Below are 22379 nucleotides of genomic sequence, written 5' to 3' on the forward strand. Positions count from 1 at the left end.
AATGACTGCTGGAGGTAGCTATCCTGGAAAACTTACCTAGTCACTCTGGCATGAGAAAACAAACTGACAGGCCTTTCCAGAAGCTAATTATTGTGCCTGCTATTTGGTTCACTGACAAAATTGCTTGTTTGTAGGAAGAAACATATTTGTGCATTGCTTTTTCCATTACCACTATTTCCATCATCATAAATAAGAATCAATAGGCCATTTCATGTAGCATATGCTCAGCACCATTTATAACCTCAGTGTCAGCTGTATGCAGGCTAAGCTGTGTGCCCCAGTGGGCTGGCTGAGGATCAAAAGAGAGCAGACACTGGAAGAACTTCAGATTTAAAATGCATCCATGAGCACCTAGAGGAAAATGGGGGAGCACTGTTTGTCTATAAAGATGGAGCACACAGTAGTCTATTCAAACTCATCATCAGGTGAATGAATGATGGATGGATGAGTAAATGAATCACCAGAAGGTTCTATGGAAGTAAATGGAACTCATTGGCCTTCTAGGGATGATGTTTTGACAACAGCAAGGTCATTTGTAACTCCCGGTGCAGAAATAAAATGAGAGACACAGTGTGAGCTGAAAAACAGCCTACCTGTGAGATGTGGGTTCAAACATATATACAGTTTCCTATGATACTCACTACATGAAAAATACTACATGGAAAAGATAGTCATTCAATGAGGCAGGTGATATCTCTAAAGAAAACCTCTTTTCTGACAGTAGCAATGTTGCTGAACAAAATATAGTCACAGAAAAGACAGATCAGAGGAAAGATAGAATAACATACAAAACAATGGGGAAGAAGTCAAAGCAAGGGCCAGAGTGAGAAATGCATATGTGGAAACAGGGAGACAGTGAAGACACTCATCCAAGAAGGTCTGGATATCTAGGTTCGGGGGAGTGGGAAGAAACCAATACTGAGAGGTGAGTGGGGGAAGGAGGGAGGGAAAGGCCAGATAAATGTCTGCCAAATAACAGCTATCACCACTGATAACAAGTATAGGAGAGTTCTTTTTCTCTTCTTGAGAAAGACAAAGGGAATTTTAAGTAGGATTAAGTAGTGGTAGCTTTCAGAACTCAGCAGCTCTCGGAAGCAATAATAACTACATAAATAGCTAAGTGGATGCTAGGAATTACCTCACTTGGAGTTTGGCCAGCGTATCAAAAGTTAGAACGCTAACACATTTCTCTGAAAGCTTTCCTGAGACACTAGGGGGTGGGGAATCATCTCAAACTGTCTGAACCACGCTAATGTTAGGAAGAGGATGCACCTCACTGCTGGAAGATACTCTGTCTCCTGAAAATTAATAAGGCAGCCGCCAACGCTGCTGGGAAGCACATTCTTACCCATGTAAATATATTGCCAGCATCACCGCCAATGGAAGCAAATTGCTACAGTCACCAATTATCACAGTCTAATATAAAATGTTACTCAACACATACAATCCACAAGATGGTCTAAGTGGGAAGGAAATCCATGGGAATATTCAATTCTTAGAGTTCTTTTTTCTCATTGTGAGTAGTTAAACAATCACTTAAAAATAAATTTATAGGGGGCTGTGCGGCATTCGGGGGATAACTGGCAGGTGTCAATTCTCTCTTTTTACCTTGTGGACCTCAGGGATCCAGTTCAGGTCAACACACTTGATGCCAGGGGCCTTTTCCCACTGTTTCAATTCTGTATCCCTAAACATGAACTTTGTAAAAGCCAATTTTAAAAATTAATTTCCAGACCCTGGAAACCTTCACTCATGTAAATACAGTCATTTTTCTCTCAAGTACTTAACCACTAACATGTTTTATCATTTTCCCTTCTTCCCCAAAATAGAGAACAATATGGCAATAATCTAAGGCACAAATATCTGTTCTTATAATGTGCAAACTTTTAAAAAATTTATTAATTTATTTTTTAAAAACCTGTCTTTTCTCATTTTACATACCAATCTTTGGTTCTCACTCCCTCCACTCCTCCTGCTCCCTCCAACTTTCCCCAAATCCCACCCCAAGATCCACTCCTCAGAGAAGGTAAGGTTTCCCTTGGGAAGTCAATAAAGTCTAGCACATTGCTTTGAGTCAGGACCAAGTCCCTCCTCATTAGGCTGAGCAAGGCATACCTCCAAAGATAATGGGTTCCAATAAGTCAGTACAAGCAGTAGGGATAAATCCTGGTCTCACTGCCAGTGGCCCTATAGTCTGTCCCAGCCATACATCTCTCACCCATATTCAGAGGGCCTAGCTTGGTCCTATGCTGGCTCCCTTGCTCTCAGACCAGGGTTGGAGAGCTGCCATTAGCTCAGGTAACTGTTTCAGTGGGTATCCCCATCATGGTCTTTACCCCGTTGCTCCTCCCTCTTTTTGCTCCTCCCTCTCTTTGGCTAGACTTTATGAGTTCAGGCCAATGTTCCACTGTAGGTCTCTGCACATGCTTCCATCAGTTGCTGGATGAAGGTTCTATGATAACATTTAAGATAGTCATTTAAGATAACATTTATGATAGTTCAGATACTCTCACCACAATTGCTTAGGGTCTTAGCTAGGGTCATCCTTATGGATTTCTGGAAATTTCTCTAGTATCAAGTTTTTTGTTAGCCCCATAATGGCTCCTTCAATCAACAAATCTCTTTCCTTACTTTCTGTCTCTGTCCTCCACCCTCATGATCACCCTGTTCCCTCAGGTTCTCCTCTCCCCTCCCCTTCTCACCTGCTCCTCCTCTTCTGGCCTCCCTTTTCCCCCCACCCCCACCGGTTTATTTTCCCTTCCCAGGGGGATTCATATATGTTTCTCTTAGAGTTCTCCTTGTTACTTAGTTTCTCTGGGTTCATTGACTAACGGCTCCTTATCCTTTACTTTACATTTAAAATCCACTAAAGAGTGAGTCATGTCATGCTTGTCTTTCTGGGTCTGGGTAACCTCACTCAGGATGTTTTCTTCTAGTTATATCCGCTTGTATGCAAATTTCAAGATCTCCTTGATTTTTTACAACTGAGTAGTACTCCATTTTGTTAATGTGCCACATTTTCTTTATCCATTCTTTGGCTGAGGTTGTTTCCAGGTTCTAGCTATTATGAATGATGCTGCTATGAACATAGTTGAGCAAAAGTCCTTATAGTATGATTGAGCATCCTTTGGGTATATGCTCAAGAGAGAGTTTTGGGGTAGATTGATTTACAGTTTTCTGAAAAACCACCACAGCAATGAAGAAGTACTTTCCTTACTCCATGTCCTCTCCAGCATAAGCTATCATTGGCGTTTTTTTTTCTTAGCCCTTTTGACTGGTGTAAGATGGTATCATAGAGTCATTTTGATTTGCATTTCCTTGATGTAAGGATGTTCAACATTTCCTTAAGTGTCTCTTGGCCATTTGGGAGGCTTCTTTTGAGAATTCTCTGTTTAGATCTGTATTCTATTTTTTAAAATTGTATTATTTGGTATTTTAGTGACTAGTTTCTTGAATTCTTTATATATTTTGGAGATCAGTCCTCTGTCTGATATGGGGTTGGTGAAGATCATTTCCCATCAAGTAGGTTCCCTTTCTGTGTTATTGATTGTGTCTTTTTCCTTTACAAAAGCTTCTCCATTTCAGGAGTACCCATTTATTTATTGTTGCTCTTAGTGTCTATGCTATTGGTATTATATTTAGGAAGTGGTTTCCTGAGTCCATGTGTTGAAGGCTACTTCCCACTTTCTCCTCTATGAGACTCAGTTTGGCAGGATTTATATTGAGGTCTTTGATCCATTTAGACTTGAGTTTTGTGCATGGGTATAGATATGAATTTATTTGAATTCTTTTACATGTTGGCATCCAGTTATGTTAGCACCATTTGTCAAAGATGCTTTCTTTTTCCACTGTATAATTTTAGCTTTTTTGTCAAAAATCAGGTGTTCATAGGTGTGTAGATTAATATCTGGGTCTTGATTTAATTCCATTGGTCCAAGTGTCTGTCTTTATGTCAATATCAAGCTATTTTCATTACTGTAGCTCTATAATAGAGCTTGATGTCAGGGCTCATGATGCCTCCAGAAGTTCCTTTCTTATACATGATTGTTTTGACTATCCTGGGTTTTTTTTTGTTTGTTTGTTTTTTTCATATGAAGTTGAGTATTGTTCTTTCAAGGTTTGTGAAGAATTGTGTTAGAATTTTTTGATTGCATTTAATCTGTAGATTGCTTTTGTTAGGATTGCCATTTTTATTATGTTGATCCTACCTGTCCAAGAGCATGGGAGATCTTTCCATTTTCTGATATCTTTTGCAATATCTTTCTTCAAAAACTTAAGGTTCTTGTCATACAGGTCTTTCACTTCTTTGGTTAGTGTTACCCCAAGGTATTTTACATTATTTGTGGCTGTTGTGAATGGCGATGTTTCTCTCATTTCTTTCTCAGACCCTTTATCATTGATATATAAGAAGGCTACTGATTTTTTTTTTTTTCGAGACAGGGTTTCTCTGCAGCTTTTTAGAGCCTGTCCTGGAGCTAGCCCTTGTAGACCAGGCTGGTCTCGAACTCACAGAGATCCGCCTGCCTCTGCCTCCCGAGTGCTGGGATTAAAGGCGTGCGCCACCACCGCCCGGCAGGCTACTGATTTTTTTTTTATTGTATTCTGCCACAATACTGAAGGTGTTTATCAGTTGTAGGAGTTCCCTCATTGAATTTTTGGGGTCATTTATGTATACTATCATATCATCGGCAAATAGTGAAAGTTTGGCTTCTTCCTTCACAATTTGGATCCCTTTGATTTACTTTCATTATCTTATTGCTCTAACTAGAACTTTGAGTACTGAGTTGAATAGTTATATAGAGAGTGGACAGCCTTATCTTGTTTGTGATTTCAATTTAATTTGATGTTGGCCGTTGGCTTGCTGTATATTGCTTTATTATGTTTAGATACATCCCTTGTATCCCTGCTCTCTCCAAGACTTTTATGATGAAAGAGTGTTGGAATTTGTCAAATGCTCTTTCAGCATCTAATGAGATGATCATATTTTTTTCTTTCAGTTTATTTATATGGTGGATTACATGGATAGATTTTCATATGTTGAACCATCCCTGCATTTCTGGAATGAAGCCAACTTGATCATGGTAGATGATTTATTTGATGTTTTCTTGGATTTGGTTTGCCAGTGTTTTAATGAGTAATTTTGCATCAGTGTTCATGAGGGAGATGGGTCTGTAATTCTCTTTATTTGTTAAGTCTTTGTGTGGTTTTGGTACCAGGGTAACTGTAGTCTTATAAAAAGAGTCTGACAATGTTCCTTCTGTTTTATTGTGTAGAACAATTTGAGGAGTATAGGCATTAGCTCTTCTTTGAAGTTCTGGTAGAATTCTGCACTGAAATCATCTGGCCTTGGACTTTTTTTTTCATTTATTTCTTCCTTGACCCAGGGGTAATTCAATTGAGTACTATTTAATTTCCATGAGTTTATAGGCTTTCTGCAATTAGTGGTTTTTTTTTAATTCTAACTTTAAACCATGGTGATCCAGAGAGATACAGGAGGTTATTCCATTTCTTTTCACATTTGCTTTGTTACCTAGTATGTGGTCAATTCTTGGGAAGGTTCCTTGAGGTGCTGAAAAGAATGTATATTCTTTTGTGTTTGGATGAAATGTTCTATGATGTTTGTTAAGTCTATTTGAGTTGTGACATCTGTTGGTTCTCTTATTTCTCTGTTAAGTTTCTGTCTGGTTGACCTGTCCATTGGTGATAGCAGGGTGTTGAAGTCTACCATTAATGTGTTGGGTTTGATATGCAATTTAAGCTTGAGTAATGTTTCTTTTACATATGTGAGTGCTCTTGTATCTAGGGCATAGATGTTCAGGATTGAGACGTCATCTTTACAGATTTTTCCTGTGATGGGTATAAGTGTCCTTTTCACATGCTACTTTTCTAAAGTAAGTTATATCATTCATTGCTTGCTAAAAAACAGACTAGCTACTTGAGTGTCCCTCAAATGGGATTTGAATGAAAATCTTATTGACCCAGTTTCCGAAGATACATTTTCCCCCAGCACTTAAACACCACTTTCATTGCACTAAAATAGTTGTCATTGAACAAATTATTACATTTAAAACAGTAATCAAATAATTCAAGGAATTATAAAGCAGACCTTCCACCAATGCTTCATTCAATAACAAGAGTTCCGTATTTATATCTGAAGTACTAAGTATATGTTGTCTAAAGAAGTACTAAGTATATGTTGTCTAAAGATGCCAATAGTAAAACTGCATGCCTCAATTTACTTAGAAAACAGGAGTTAGGAAAACCTGGTAATTCCAGTAATAATGTGTGTGATAAGTTAGCAATCAATTTCCTAACACACACACACACACACACACACACACACGTGCACACACACACATACACACACACACACACACCCCACAGGAAAACAAAAACAAGTTTTTCTATATCATGAACTGGTATAGTTTCGTGGCCCTAGTCTAACCAATCGAATTTGAATTTGAACAGGACTAAATAGCAATGTTCCAAATGCAGTAGGATGGGGTGAGAACACGCATCGGTTGGAAACACGGGTCACTCTACATGCAAGTCTTCTGTTGTGGTGTGAATCTTAATTGTCCCATAGACTCAATTTTTTTTTGAAAAGTTGCTTCTCAGCTGGCACTGCTAGTGTGGAAGGTCCAGAAAACTTGGAAGGTAGGGGACAGTCGGAAGAATTAAATCAGTACAGGTGTGTCCTTGAAGGCCACAAAGTCCCTGGTCCCCTCCTCACTCTCTGCTTCCTGTGTGTCCGCTATGAGGTTAACAACCTCCTTATCCTCATGCTCTTTCCATGTGGTCGGCCTCACAGTGAAGCAGAATTAATGCAGCCACGGACTCCATCGGAATGACGTCTCTGAAACTGTGAGCCAACGCACATCCTACCTGGCTTGTGTTGTGTTTATTGGGCATCTGTTGTTGCTGTTGTTTTTCACTGAGTTGAAAAAAGTAATGGATACCTTCTCTTTATAAAGCTTTGTTAAGTGGCCCCTTGTCTCCAACTGTTCCTTATGAATCCTCCTCTCTGAGAAGCTGACCTTCTCTGGTCAGACAGCAGCCTGCCACACTCTACGCAACGTCTTTCACCTGAACACTCACTTTTGCCGTCATCTCTGATGCACTCTCCCAAATTCTTCTGGTGACCAAATGTGCATTGTACTTGGAGCCATGTGCTTTTCTGAACTTTATTCCTATCTAAGTTAAAAATTATCATTTATTAATCACATATGCTTATATATGTATACCTAACACATGAATATACATAAACACATACTTAATACATATGTAGGTATATATACATGTATGTGTATACTTTATATGTATATTTAATATATGCAAATATGTGTATGTACACATATATACCTTTATATACGCACATATAATCGTATATATCATATAACCAAATATACTATATAATATAATATTTCTCCCAAATAAATGCCATCACTTAGGAGTAACACCAGCCTCTTACTGCCTTACCCGGAGTTCCTCTAGGAAGTTTCTCTCCAACTTTACTTGAAAACATGCAAATGTGCTGGAGCCTTTTCAAACCTTCACCTCTAAGATTTTCTCAGGTTTTCTTAGCATATTTTATTTATTTATTTATTTATTTATTTATTTATTTATTTGCCAAAGTTTCTCTTTCAAGCATCCTTTCTTCCTCTATTCTGTTCTGTGCTTCTTCCACCCCAGGGTTTCTGAGTCTCTCACCTTCTCCCTGGCCCACACCTCTCTGCAGCTGACTGCTGTGTCTTCCCCTCCACAAACTAAGGATAATCTCGACACTCTGTTCATTTCTCTTCCTCAAGCCCACTATTCTGTTCCTTTTTCTGAGCAGCCCCTCCCCTGTGTACTGGTTATGGTTGTTGTTCTTGTTTGCCAACTTCACACAATCTAGAGTCAGTAGAGAGTCACAATTAAGAAAGTGCTTCAATCAGATGGTCTTGTATAAGCTCTGTGCAGTATTTTCCTAATTAATGACTGATGAGGGAGGACCCAGAATGACTGATCTGGGAGGACTCAGAATGACTGATGTGGGAGGATTCAGAATAACTGATGTGGGAGGACCCAGAATGACTGGTGTAGGAGGACCTAGAATGGCTCATGTAGGAGGACCCAGAATGACTGGTGTGGGAGGACCCAGAATGATTGATGTGGGAGGACCCGGAATGACTGATGTGGGAGGACCCAGAATGACTGATGTGGGAGGACCCAGAATGACTGATGTGGGAGGACCCAGAATGACTGATGTGGGAGGACCCAGAATGACTGATGTGGGAGGACACAGAATGACTGGTGTAGGAGGACTCAGAATGACTGATGCGGGAGGACCTGGAATGGCTGATGTGGGAGGACCCAGAATGACTGGTGTGGGAGGACCCAGAATGACTGGTGTGGGAGGACTCGGAATGGCTCATGTAGGAGGACTCAGAATGACTGATGCGGGAGGACTCAGAATGGCTGATGTGGGAGGACCCAGAATGACTGGTGTGGGAGGACCTGGAATGACTGATGTGGGAGGACTTGGTATGGCTCATGTAGGAGGACTCAGAATGATTGATGCGGGAGGACTCAGAATGACTGGTGTGGGAGGACCTGGAATGGCTGATGTGGGAGGACCCAGAATAACTGATGTGGGAGGACCTGGAATGACTGATGTGGGAGGACCTGGAATGACTGATGTGGGAGGACTCAGAATGACTGATGTGGGAGGAACCAGCATGCTATGAGCACTGCTACCCCAGGGCAGGTGGTTTTGGGTTGTTATGAGAGCAAACGTGGCAAGAAGAGAGAGAAGTCAATAAGCTGGAATAGTTCATGATATCTTCCTCAGTTCTTGCTGCCATGTTGCTATTGGAGTTATCTTCCCTGACTTCCTTCAGTGGTGTGCTATGATACAGAAGTGTAAGCTGAAACAAACCCTTTCCTCTAAGTTGATTTTGGTCATGGTGTTTAATGGCAGTGACTCAGATACTACCCTTGAGTCCTTTCATTCTTCATCCTTTTTCCTAAGATAAGTGCATTTGTCCTTGTGTCTAATTTTAAAATTCTCTATTTATGACTTCATTTGAACTTTCAGTGACTCCATATAGGGTCTCAAATCTTAGGTTGACACCCACTGGGAAATTGCACAGGCTGTATTAGAATTAAATCCAACTTGGTTCCCAAACATCTATTTTTTTTCCTGTTATTTGTTTTCTTAGCGAATTACATCAACATTTCCCCAGACCTCCCCATCAGAGATTCATCATGCAGAACCTCCATCTCTTTTCTGCCTCAGTGCTAATTACTTACCATGTACTAAGAATACCTCCTACTAGAGTGATTGTTCTCAACCTGTGGGACATGACCCCTTTGAGGTCACATATGAGATATTTAAATCACGATTTGTAACTGTAGCATACATACATTATGAAGCAGCAACAAAATAACTATGGTTGGGGTCATCACAACATGAGGAACTGTATCAATTGGTCACAGGATTAGGGAGCTTGAGGACCAATGAACTAGAGTATCCACTCTATATATACACTGTACTGCCCTTGGTGGTGACTATGGCTGAGTTCACTGGCATCCCCCCCTTTCTCCTCTGAACTCTTGACCTTCTTACCTTTCTCCTAAAAGAATTTTCATGAAACTGCCATCTTAGAAATTCTTCTGAGTGACAAACCACGTCACTCTGCTGCCTGAGCAGGATGAAGCCCAAACCCCTCAACTCTGAAAACCTTGAAGACCATTCCTTATTCTTTGACACACACAGTGCCATTTACCTCTTTAATCCTAACACTCTCACACTCTAGCTTCCAAGAGCTGTTTTTTTCCTCCAGTCAAAAGAAGTCATTCTAGCTTTAGCCCCTGCTGTTTTCCTGTCTTCACACAGCTGACATCTTCACATGATAGCAAGGTCTCTTCTCTCAGGGGTCACCCCTGTGTGAATCACCCTTAGACCACACAAACTAACTGTATCCTCTCTCCCAATTCCACCCTGCCTCTCTTTCATGTTCATTTTTCTTTTATTTTTCCTAAATTTATCTCAGCATCTGAAAACACTGGTCCACTTTCATATTTACTTAATTTATTCCTGACACATCAGATGCGTGTGTAAACTTATGAACATGGATCCTGTCTCGCTTCCTTCCATGTATGGCACAGGAAGCATGAAGTAAGATATCCTTTCACCAATTTGTACATCTTCATATTCTCTCTGATTATATGCCTGTGATAACATTTAGCATATTACCACTTCATTGGAACAAGATATGAGATAGACAGAATGTAAGACATCTTGAAACATAAGTGAAGAAGGAAAACCATGTCTAACTGTAGTCTTCAGTATCATTTTCCCTAATGATTTCTCGTTTTTTTAATCATGCTATGAACAATACTCTTTAAATATTCAATATGTTAGTTTCTAATTATATCACAGATATATGTTTACGTTAACCTTGTATCATGAGCTTATTAAATTTACAACTTAGTAGTAAGTGCTAAAGGTCCTATTTCTATGCACACAATCATGTTGTTTGCAAATAAGAAAGTTTTATTCTTGCATTTAAAGAGGGACACTCAATGATTATTATTTTAAGTACAAGCTATAGGAACTAAAAGCATCAGAAACCATGGATGCTGGGGGGATAATTGTTACGCTAGATGGAGAATAATAGCATAATGGAGAAACACATTGCAATAGTTTAAAAAGACTTGTCTTACAGCAATGTATGATCAATTATCCTCACTGTGTTTAAATTCCTAGAAAATAATATCATCTCTTGACTGTCTGCCTACAACCTATAAAACACATTAAGGCAATTTCCTCAAAGAAGACACTTAAAATATGTTACTCAAATACAACTGAAATACCCCAATGCTGCCCACAAGGTATATTATTGATAAATGATTGTTGATAAAGTATAAGAACGAGTGAATGAGCTTTAGTTTACTGAATGATGAGCTCATGTTCATCCCTGCTAAGGAAATATGAGACACAAGAAAACAGAGGATTGCCAATCATGACACAGAACCACTTCCTCTATAGGTAATGTGAAAAAGGTATAATAAAGGAGGGTCTACCTGTGCATTTCTTTATGTGACTGTTTCTCTTCCCATGTGATCCCAATTTGCATCCAAAATTCTCCTCCCAAAATTCTGCAAACCACACATTTCTTCGATTATTGGCAAGAGTTCGGCTTCTAAAGTATCGATCAAAGCCTATTTTAGAGGAAAAAGATATGATTTCAGTATTCATTCAAAACCAAAACAAAATACAACCAAAACTTTGAAGAAATGTTTCATTAACAATATTTGTAACATATCATATATGTACACATTATATATAATAAATATAGTATATGTGAATAAAACACACACACATACACACACACACACACACACACACACATATATCCACACACAAATGAATAATTCTTTTCTCTCTCTCCCAACATAAATTGACTTAACACTCCAGGCTTTTTTGTATCTAATCCTACTTCAACCTCTATGTCTCCTGAATATTTTATTTTCAGCTAATTCAATAGGCAATCAGAAATGAAACAATATTATAGAGACATGGCTAAGTAGTCGGAATGCTTAGTTTTCTCAGGTAACTACCTCGTTTAAGGGAAGACATAGAAACAATGCCTTACCCCAGAAGATAAAATTAAAGATAGGAATTTAGGTTATTGTCAAGATTGTTATGAGGATATTTTGGGAACAGACCACCCAACTTTAAGGTTTCCTCCAAGTTTTCTGTTTCCCTTATTTTTCCAGAGTGTCAATTAATACAATGTATCCAGTGGTTTAATCAAATCTTTCCCTGTAATAACTCTCATAAACGTCCATAAAAGTAAACTACAGTAACTAGCATCATGAAATTGTCTAATTATAATATAGTGCTCTTTCACAAGGAAAAAAAATCCTTAAACTACACTTTTAACACTTATTGGTTGCATAGTGGAAATGAATACTGTGCCAATAGAGGTGTATATTCCATCTGGAGTCAACAATGATGATGATAACTCAGAGTTAAATTATAACTTTGAATATTTCATTTCTTTATTTTTCTCCAATGTTGTAGATTAAACCCAGAGCTATATGTACCCTAATCAAGTGGCTGATTACTGAGCTATGTCCCCAGCATGCATCTGAACTTTGATTTTACTGAAATAAAATAAATTATCCTTATTTCATCCTTACCATCAATTGATGCCCTTTTGGGCAAAATTGTCACGGCCCCTTCTGCGATCGCCTCCTGTTGATAGACAGGTGCAATTTTGGATCCCCAACTATCTGAGCCAATCCATAGGAAATGCCCGCTTTGGTTTAATTTTTTAGCTGCTTCCAATATCCTCCTATAGGAATAAAATGAAATAAATACGTATCATTTATTGTGAAGTACTACAGTTATGAAGCTCATAACACCAGTGCTGAAGCCTGAGTGTGTCCTCCAAATTCCATGTATCATGGCAACTTAATTTTCCAATTGATATGTTAATGGTTTAGTGGTGGGATTTTGGGGGGCGTAATCAGGTTTGACTAAGTAGAGAGTGTGGGTCACAGGATGACATGAATGTCCTTCTAAGGAGAGAAGCAAAGCCCAGAGTGAGACCCTTCTCTGACTTGCCATATGATGTCCTCCCTTTAAAAGCTTCCTCGAAGCAGCTAGAACTTGAGTGTACTCTTGGGTCTCCAGAGCCAAGAGCCAAACAAGCTTTTCTCATTATAAAATTTCACCATAGAACCTTCATCCGGCGATGGATGGAGATAGAGACAGAGACCCACATTGGAGCACTGGACTGAGCTCCCAAGGTCCAAATGAGGAGCAGAAGGAGGGAGAACATGAGCAAGGAAGTCAGGACCGCGAGGGGTGCGTCCACCCACGGAGACGGTGGGGCTGATCTACTGGGAGCTCACCAAGGCCAGATGGACTGCGACTGATGGAGCACATGATCAAACTGGACTCTCTGAACGTGGCTGACAGTGAGGGCTGACTGAGAAGCCAAGGACAATGGCACTGGGTTTTGGTTCTACTGCATGGATTGGCTTTTTGGGAGCCTAGTCTGTTTGGATGCACATCTTCCTAGACTTGGATGGAGCGGGGAGGGCCTTGGACTTCCCAGGGGGCAGGGCACCCTGACTTCTCTTAGGACTGGAAAGAGAGGGAGAGGGAGAGTGGGGGGAGGAGGAGGGAAATGGGATGAGGGGAAGAGGCGGAAATTTTTAATAAATAAATAAATAAATAAATAAATAATTTCCAGGTCCATAGTATTCATTGATAGCAACAAAAAAGTGAAACCAGCACAGTTTTATAAAGTTAAAACCATTCAGCGGGTCACTGTTAAACAATTAGTCAATCATGCTAATTGCCTGAGCCTTATCATCTCCTAAAGGAAATGCTGCTGAAACTCCAGCATGTGTTAATTGGGCTAATCCTCAACCTGTTCTCAGTCACTGTCTCTCATTCTGACTTAGCTTGTCTCACTCAGTTCCAGGTTTTACTCTACAGGCATTGCTGATGTAGAAATGAGAAGGCTGTTGCGTCAGAAGCAGAAAGTCGTTTGGGTGCAAAGGAATCTAGCAATTCTTGTGAATCTCACCAGACTTTTCACTGTTCATAAAATATGTTTAGAAAGGTTGTGGGGCACAAATCTGATCTTATATCATGCAAGAAAGTAATCAGCACCTGATGTCGTCCTCGTTGGCAAACATAATCACTGCACGCGCATTAGGTGTTTCCAGAAGGCGTTTGATAATTTTTTCAAATTCTCCAGGTCTTGGTTCACGTGGGATTTTCTGTGATTGAGCAATGCAAACACCACCTGTTTGAGGGGGAAAAGTTTATTTCAGAAAAAGCACTTGTTTAATTAAATCTTTTTAAATTAAATTTTAATGAGGTTAATTGCATTGTAAAAGCACATGATTTAATACAAAATATTGTTTTCCTAAACATGTGTCATTCTAGTGCATTGAAAGTAATTATACCTGTTTTATTATAATATATGCACAAAGTAAATAACACCAAAGAGAGCTTGGTTTCCTTCCACAAATTTAAACATTTTGTTGTTTTTCGTGGTGGTGGTCATGAAGGTTTAGAGAAGTGCTGGAACCTATCTAAGATCTGTGAGGAGGTTCTAGGGATGGAAGGGAAAAGGGAACACTTTACAATTATTTATTATAAGACTAAATGCTCATGATAAAATTATCTCTGACTATATATTGCACGTGAGGCTACTACTGAATAGCAAGGTCTGTTTTTTTCTTTTTATTACTAGTAGATAACATTTAAAGTTAATTTTGGTTTTTGCTCATAGCATTGCTTCCCACATCAACAGACTATGTTGTGAGCTACCCACCAAGTCCCAGAGATTCAAGCACTGGCTTGACATAAGCTTCCATCATACAAATCAAAAGAGCTATTTGAGCCCAAACAAAGAATAGGAGAATTGGAATGGAAAGGAAAGAAAGAGGGGAAGAAGGAGGGATCCAAGACTCTTTCAGTCTTTTCTAAAACAATGAGAAGCCAAAGAGAAGTTTTGAAAAGCTCTGCCTCCAAGACTCCAACATAGGTGAAGAAGAAAACGTTTTGTTTTCCTAATTACAGTGGAACAGAGGCAAAACATATCCTAACACTGGTAGAGAAAATAGAATTAGCTATAGGTTTTTTTGTATTATAGCTCAAATGGGCTTTTTTGAGCCAGTTGAGAATGAAGTTGTCATTTGTGACACTGCTTTAGTAGGCAAAAATATTTTTACTCCCAACACCTCAACAATTATTGGCTAATGCATAGTTATATATTATGCATTACATCCTGCAATATCTATCTAATCTAGAAGATACCATCTAATCTGGAGACAGACACTGTAACAAATTACCATGGAATATGTAATAAACTAGAGAATTACAAAAATGCATCATGTAATGGGAGCAAAGAGGAAAGATAATGAGAACTTGGAAGAGCCAGATTTCAAGGAACACATGCAAACACACACACACACACACACACACACACACACACACACACATGCACACACACAACACCCCTGTGTGAGGAAAAGAGAAAGGTTCATAACAGACTACAAGATATGAAAGAGCCTAGCTTAATATCAGTCTAGAGTACAAATGGATTAAGGTTGTTCTGAATGGCCATTTCAGGGCAAGAATACATTTGTCAGGATTGCCAAGGACTTCATGTGAAATATCCAAGCACTTAAGTTAATCCCCAGGTGATGGTATTAAGACAAGGTTGTTGGGAGGAGACTGAGTAACAAGGATTGAGCCCTCATGAACCAAATTAGTATCCTTTCATAAAGAAGAAAGAAATAAGGGCTGGGGGGAATAGAGAAGGGAGAAGAGAAAGAGGAGGGAGAAGAGAGACCAGAGAACTCTCTTACACTACAGGCCATCTGAGAACACAATAAAACAGTCAATTATCTTTGAACCAAGAGCTGAGCCATCAGAAGACTCCATTCACACTAGCACTCTGTCTCAGACTTCTTGCCTCTAGAATCGTGAGGAATAAACTCATTGTTTATAAGCCACCAGCATACTGCAATCTATTACAATAGCTTGCCGGAACTAAGACATTACATAATTTAGACTTCATCCTAAAACAAAACAAGAATTCATTTAAAGCTAACCATCCAGAAAGAGATAATCTTTCTTTTAGGAAGAAAACTGAGACTAGCAACAGACAAGTAGTTGAATGTGTGTGATCAGACCTATTGTGTACAGCAGAAACGGAAGAGTAAATACTGATTAGTCTTCTAATATGTTCGAAAATATCAAAAATCTACCCTGTAGTAGAAATGTTTGCACTAACCTTGTGCTATAGTCCTCAGGAATAGAGCTGTTCATAGTGGGGCTGTTTCCTATACTTACCAACTAGTATACCAATAAGAGTATAGTGATCAATTCATTACACAGTAAAGTTGATTCAGTATTTACAAAATATGTGTAGGGAATGAAGATATAAGGGTCAATAAAATGGACATGCCCTCTGCTTCAGAAAATTTAGAAATAGAAGAATTTAGGGCTTTGCGAATTATTGCTAGCCCTGTGAAGAAGAAGAGGATTTACGCTGGCTGGCGCAATAGGTGGTCAGGAAAGGGTACTCTGAAGTTGCATAATTTAGTTGGCCTCAAAAGAATGAAGTACTTGTAGAGGATAGTATAGGAATTGTAAGGATAAAAGCTGGAAAAACCAAGCAATGAGTACAGAAGTCAGTCCTCAGTGGCCCATAGAAAACACTGGCTGCCTGAACATGGCACTTCACGGATGAAAATGCATGAGGACTCCTGTGTCAAGGGAGACCCAGAGTGTAAACAATAGAAGCAGAAATCCCACTGAGAAGCTTATCGACATCGGTGGTGGGGGACAATGAGTAAGACAATACCACCAAAGGTAGGAAGGACAAACAGAGCTCTATTAGAGGTTCTGAGCTGGAAACAATGATGCTTCTTATTGATTTGATATAAATAGTGAAGTAACAGGAAGTCACTACATGTACTTCCATGGATTCGGTCATGGTGACCAGTTTTGTGAAGACATGATTAAACAAGCAGATAATACAAGGGGCCCAGCAAGCTCATGGGAGAGATGATTGATTCAAGGCAGGTGTCTTTAGAATACCTGTGGAGCTTCCATCAGGCTAAAGGGTGTTTCCGAAGCTAAGGAGAGAGGAAATGCAGCCATCACTCTGTCTGGTGTTATGATTGAGGACTGGTATTTAGATCAGCAGAGAGAAGGAAGCTGAGGGAGATCTGAAGAAATCACATGCTCTGGATAGGGAGCCAGTGACAGGCTGGGAACAAAGATCGCATCTTTTGAGAAATATTTTCTAACCCAAACTGGAGGAACGCTGAGAACTATACTTGCTTTAAAACTCAACAATGGCTGAATGACAACGTAAGGTGGCTTCCAAAGGGCGACATGAAACTGCAACAATTCTTCCAGGAACAATGGGTGTTTCAGAATATGACTGCCTTTTTAATTAAAGTGCCACAATTACCTAAGTACTACTTAAAGACCTGTTATAGCCTTGGCATCATTCTGAGACCGCTTCCAACTCCAGAGTCAGAAAAAAAAACGGAAGTTGAAATTTTTTTCATTATACTTATTTCACGTGAATCATTCTTCACATATGGCTTAGTCTGAAGCCAGTGGCAAGCTGTCTCACTGAGGACCTGGTAGAGAATTTTTGTTTATAAAATTCTGATCTATGTAGGGTAAATTTTAACAAAGGCTATATCCACTTTTTTTTTTTTTTGCAAAATTTGCCCTTCCTCTTATACTTCTCAATCTGGCCAATTTGTTCTGTAAAGGCTACATCTTTAATCTATTTCAGCTGAACCAATACCTTTGGAGAAAATCCACTGGACATGGCATGTTGATGTTTGGTACCTTATGGATATTTTATTAAGTTACATGGGGACTGCTTCTCCAGTGATTTGCATGAGAAGATTAGATCATCTTCCTTAGCCCTGAAACTCATTCACACTTTCTATTTCTACATCATTCAAAAGAGACAGCCAGTTAATCCATTCATAAGCACTCATAGTCCGCTGTCTTTCAGGAGCTATATAGGCATTCAAAAATTGCCTTACTCAGCAGTTCGCTGAGAGACAAGATGTGCATGTGAGAGTCAGACAAGAGAGTAACACCGGATGACAAAGAAAGGTAGCACACAAGAGATCTATCACAACACAGACATAAAGAGCAAAGAAGCCATAGTCCCAGATGGGCCACTGATTTTTGTATTAAAATCGATCATTTCAAATGTTAGAATTTATTTTAAAAAAATATTTTTTTATTATTAAAAAATAAAAAAAATTAAATAAGTATTCACTCCTAATGAAAGATGCATTGCCCACATAACATTCCACATTATTTTTTTACCCCCCCCCCCCAAAAAAAAACTGCCTACAATTTAAACACCTACAAGGAAGAGATGGTGCCTCTCCTTAAGGCCTTTGCATCTGTGCTCTGATAGCTCACTCTGAGAAGTTCCGGGCCGAGTATGATTCCAGGAGCACTACCTTTCCTTTCCCCCAGCATCTAGTGCTACCGTGCCACAAGAAACAATTTTAAGGTTTGACATCCATCTACTGCCCCAAAGCATTATAGGCGAATTTGTAACCATTTGTCCAGCGTTTTTGGACTGGTCCTTTCCACTTGTATAATGGCCCCTGTTTCGTTACTTAACAGTCATTCGAGACCATCTGCTATGTAAGCACGTCGCTAGCTCTCCGCTCTCATCCACTCTGGGATCCCACCGCCACACCTAACGGTAGCTCCCTGAGGTTGTTTTTATCACTACCCTCCTGAGAGGGTAACAGAAACAGGGGCGTCAATCGGCTGCTGGGAGGCTGAAGTGCCAGCTCACAGCCAGAACAACTGCAGCGTAGACTTTCCCCCCACCATGCCCATTCGTGATTAACTATACATGTAGCAGAATGGCTTGATAGCTGCGGATCGCTGATGAATAAGATAAAGCAAGTTTAAAGACTCATTTAAAAAACCCAGCAGGCTATTCCTGGTAAATCTGATTGACAGCTGCACAAATGCAGCACTTCTATTGAGTATTAAGAACTTAATTAAGATAGTTAGTACTTTGGAAGGTTATAGAACTGACTTAAACTTCGGCAGATAGTCATTCTATACTCAGGGCTTCCCAATCGTTTCTGTAAATGTGTATCCTCAGAAGACTTTCCTTCGGTACCTTGGCTCCTATTTCATCTTTGTACTACAGCAACCACAGTGACTGCAATATTTATGTTTTTTCCTTCTCCCTGATTCCACTAGAACACTACATCCACTGAATTCTTCCCTTTCCACTCATGACAGTAACCCCAATACCCATTAGGCTTTGCTTAGCACACAGACATTTTAATGGACATGTATTGGAGGAATAAATGTAAGGTCTGTGATTGGCAGTTTTGAGATACAGAAATAGATAGAGACAGTTCTGCTTTCAGAGGCCCATCACCCAGGCAGAGAAAAGACTGGATACATGTAAACATGTGGTCAGAAACGTGTCTTAACAAATGACTGAGCCCCACATTGGAGCACCGGACTGAGCTCCCAAGGTCCTAATGAGGAGCAGAAGGAGGGAGAACATGAGAAAGAAAGTCAGGACCGTGAGGGGTACGTTCACCCATGGAGACGGTGGGACAGAACTAACGGGAGATCACCAACTCCAATTGGAATGGGACTGATGGAACATGCAACCAAACCGGACTCTCTGAATGTGGCCTACGGTGGAGGTTAACTGAGAAGCCAAGGACAATGGCGCTGGGCTTTGATTCTTCTGCATGGACGGGCTCTGTGGGAGCCTTCTCAGCTTGGTTGATCACCTTCCTGGACCTGGGGGGAGTTGGGAGGACCTAGTTCTTAACATAGAGTAGGGAACCCTGATGGTTCCTTGGCCTGGAGGGGAAGGGAGGGGGGTATGGATGGAGGGGAGGGGAGGGAAGGAGGAGGAGGAAGGGAGAAGATGGAAATTTTTAAATATAAAAAACCATGGGAAAAAAAAACAATAGAAATGAAAATAAAATAGGGGCTGTGGTAATGTAGAAGACCTTACCACTGAATAGACTCTGCCTCTCTAAGTTCTTTTTACCAGGATATCATGGGTTAGGAACCTCCCTAGGCCATGGTACAGTCATCTGTAGGGTGGCACTCTAGTTTGTTGCATAGATACGAGAATAAATTTGTAAGCAATGTCAGGGCTATCACCTCTTGAGGAAGGTGAGACCTGTGGGTGATAGGGCTGCCGTCTCAGGCCTGGGAGATGAGAGACTTGTGTGCATTGGTTGGTAGTAAGGAGACAAAGTGATATGTGAAAGAAAATGAACCTGCTTCTCTGGAGACCTGAGAGCAGATCTCATCACCCAAGGACATTACAGGAACCCAGTAGGAAGGTTGGAGTTCTCGAAAATGCAGCACATGATCATGTCAATACTCATCCTCAAGCAGGCAACCACTCTCACCCACGTTGAGAGGACGTTTGATGTCCAGATCTAAAGCACAGAGTTTTCAACAGATCTGACTTTCTTAGCATACATCATTCTTCGCATAGCATCATCAAATATCCCAAGTTCTGGGGGGTGGCTTTTGCTCACTTGCCTATACCAAGGAACAGAATGAATATATTTCAGGAAAAGGGGATGTGGGAGGGGAGAAAAGGGGAGGAGAGATACAGTAGCACTTTTCCTGGCCCCAATAATATAGATTTCCTTTCAAGGACAGTCAATAAAGAACATCTCAAAGATTTGGATTTAAAATTAGGGGTTGACTAGATGGCTCAGTAGGTAAAGGCTCCTGCTGCCAAGACTGACATTCTGAGGTCAGTTCCCAGAACTCGCAAGATATAAGGAGAGAGCTGAATCCAGCAAACTGTTCTCCTACCTCTGCTCACACGCACTCACACACAAACATACACACACACATGCATGCACACACGCATGCTCGCACACACGCGCGCGCGCACACACACTGAATAAATACATACATAAATGAATGCAATAAAATTGCATTAAATTTGAACTTTTTAAAATAATAAGAGAATTGCAACAAACATGCTCTTCAAGTATTAATGGTGCTTGCTATGATGGAGAAGTTATGAAAACAGTTACATGCTGCTTCATGTAAAAGTTTGCCAGGAATCATGGCAGTCTCTATTCTCGGCAGGCCTAGAGGTCACAGAACCTTAACTTCTCAGCCTGGCTCTGGTCAACCACTCAGAGAACCACTAAGACTCAGACGAAGGTTCCCAGGCTCCATGATTACCTGGTAGAATTTGGAGGCCACCAGTCACCTAGTACCCTGGGAACAGCTGTGGGAGGAAACCAGATTCTGAGAGGGATTTTTGTTCCCTACTGACCTCTGCAGACTCCTGAAGATTTGTGTGGAAAGCCCTTAGTGAATGTATGCTGTGACATGGGCAAGGCCATGTCAGGGGAATGGCTAAGCCTCCCTCCCACCCTGGGAAAAGGCTCAGAGAGAATGGCAGAGCCCTCCTCTTGGATCTGGGTGCAAATGTTGATAGTGTGTTCAGCAAATGTCCACCATAGCTTTCCTCCCTCAGATAGTGACAGTTTGCAGGTTGCTCCCCTAGAGAGACCGATCCATGAGCCAAGTATATATCATAAACATGTTATCTGTATGTGTCTTCCTTAAAGTGACTGTTGCTATAATGAAACGTCGTGTCCAAAAGTAACTTGGGAAGGAAATGGTTTATTTCACTCACAGTTGTAAGAGTTAACCAGTTAGGGCAGGAACTTGAGCAGGGCAGGGACCTGGAGGTAGGAACTGATGCAGAAACCATAGAGGAGTGCTGCTTACTGGCTTGCTTCTCAAGGCTTTCTCAGCCTCTTTTCTTACAGAACCCAGGAACATCAGCCTAGGAATGGTATCACTCACTGCCCCACACCCTATCAATCACTGATTTAAAAAAAATGTTATACAGCCCAATCTTATAAAGGAATCATCTCAATTGAGGTTCCCTCCTTCCAGATGACTCTAGCTTGTGCCAATTGACCTAAAATTAGTTGATTAGTATATAAATCCACCTGCTTGTCCAGCTGTATGCAATCACCCCACCTCTCTGTATGTAATAAACATGCTGAGCTTCGGATATGTTTGTGGAGGCAGAGCTGCAACTTCTCCATCTGACAGCCCAGACAATGATTCCATTCAGCTCCATCACTGGAGACAGCTCCATTTGTGCACTGTGCCTCCAATGTACAACTGTCTCAGAAAAGGACTCAGATTCTGAGAAAACAATCCCCGACTGTGAAGGTAATGTGAAAATCCACCACATCAGCCAATGACCATTGAACTAAGAGGGAACTGAGTACCAGAGAGGACAGCTTCTTTTTTTGGTTCCTGTATTTACTCCACTGATCCAAAGCAAAGATGGAGAAAAAGGCTCCCTGAGACAGAACTAAAGTAAAAGTAAATGAGAACTTACTGTCACAGATTTAAAGTGGTTATTCCAAGTTATATACACTCATATAAAAATTCAGGGACATCTCAACTAGCCCCTAAGTTACTGGCCCCACCTTCACCAATTAAAGGAAGAGATGGGCAGAAGGCAGTGTAACAACACATCCAACAATATAAAAGACCAATATGATACCACCAGAACCTAGTGGTTCTACAGCGGGAATACCTGAATATTCTAACTCAGAAGAAGCAGAAGAAAGTGACCTTAAATATAACTTTATGAAGATTATAGAGACCCTTAAAGAGGAAATAAAAAATTTGTTTAAAGAAATGGAGGAAAAGACAAGCAAAAAATTGGAAGAAAACAATAAATCTCTTAAACAACCCAAGAAAGCCAAGAAAAAACTATCAAACAGGTGAAAAAAACATCGCAAACAGT

General features: G+C 40.2%; 1 protein-coding gene across 1 annotated transcript in view; it reads right to left on the reverse strand.

The window, feature by feature from the left end:
* Grm8 (glutamate metabotropic receptor 8) overlaps positions 1-22379 on the reverse strand; it is an 817026-nt gene that overhangs the window by 447884 nt on the left and 346763 nt on the right. Inside the window, exons 3-5 of the mRNA XM_038318951.1 lie at positions 13679-13814; positions 12193-12347; positions 11071-11208 (exon numbers count right to left, since the gene is read on the reverse strand). Coding sequence (XP_038174879.1) covers positions 11071-11208; positions 12193-12347; positions 13679-13814 — 429 coding nt within the window. The remainder of the gene's footprint in view (positions 1-11070; positions 11209-12192; positions 12348-13678; positions 13815-22379) is intronic.

Source organism: Arvicola amphibius, chromosome 2 (assembly GCF_903992535.2).
Source record: "Arvicola amphibius chromosome 2, mArvAmp1.2, whole genome shotgun sequence".
NCBI classification, from domain to species: Eukaryota; Metazoa; Chordata; class Mammalia; order Rodentia; family Cricetidae; genus Arvicola; species Arvicola amphibius.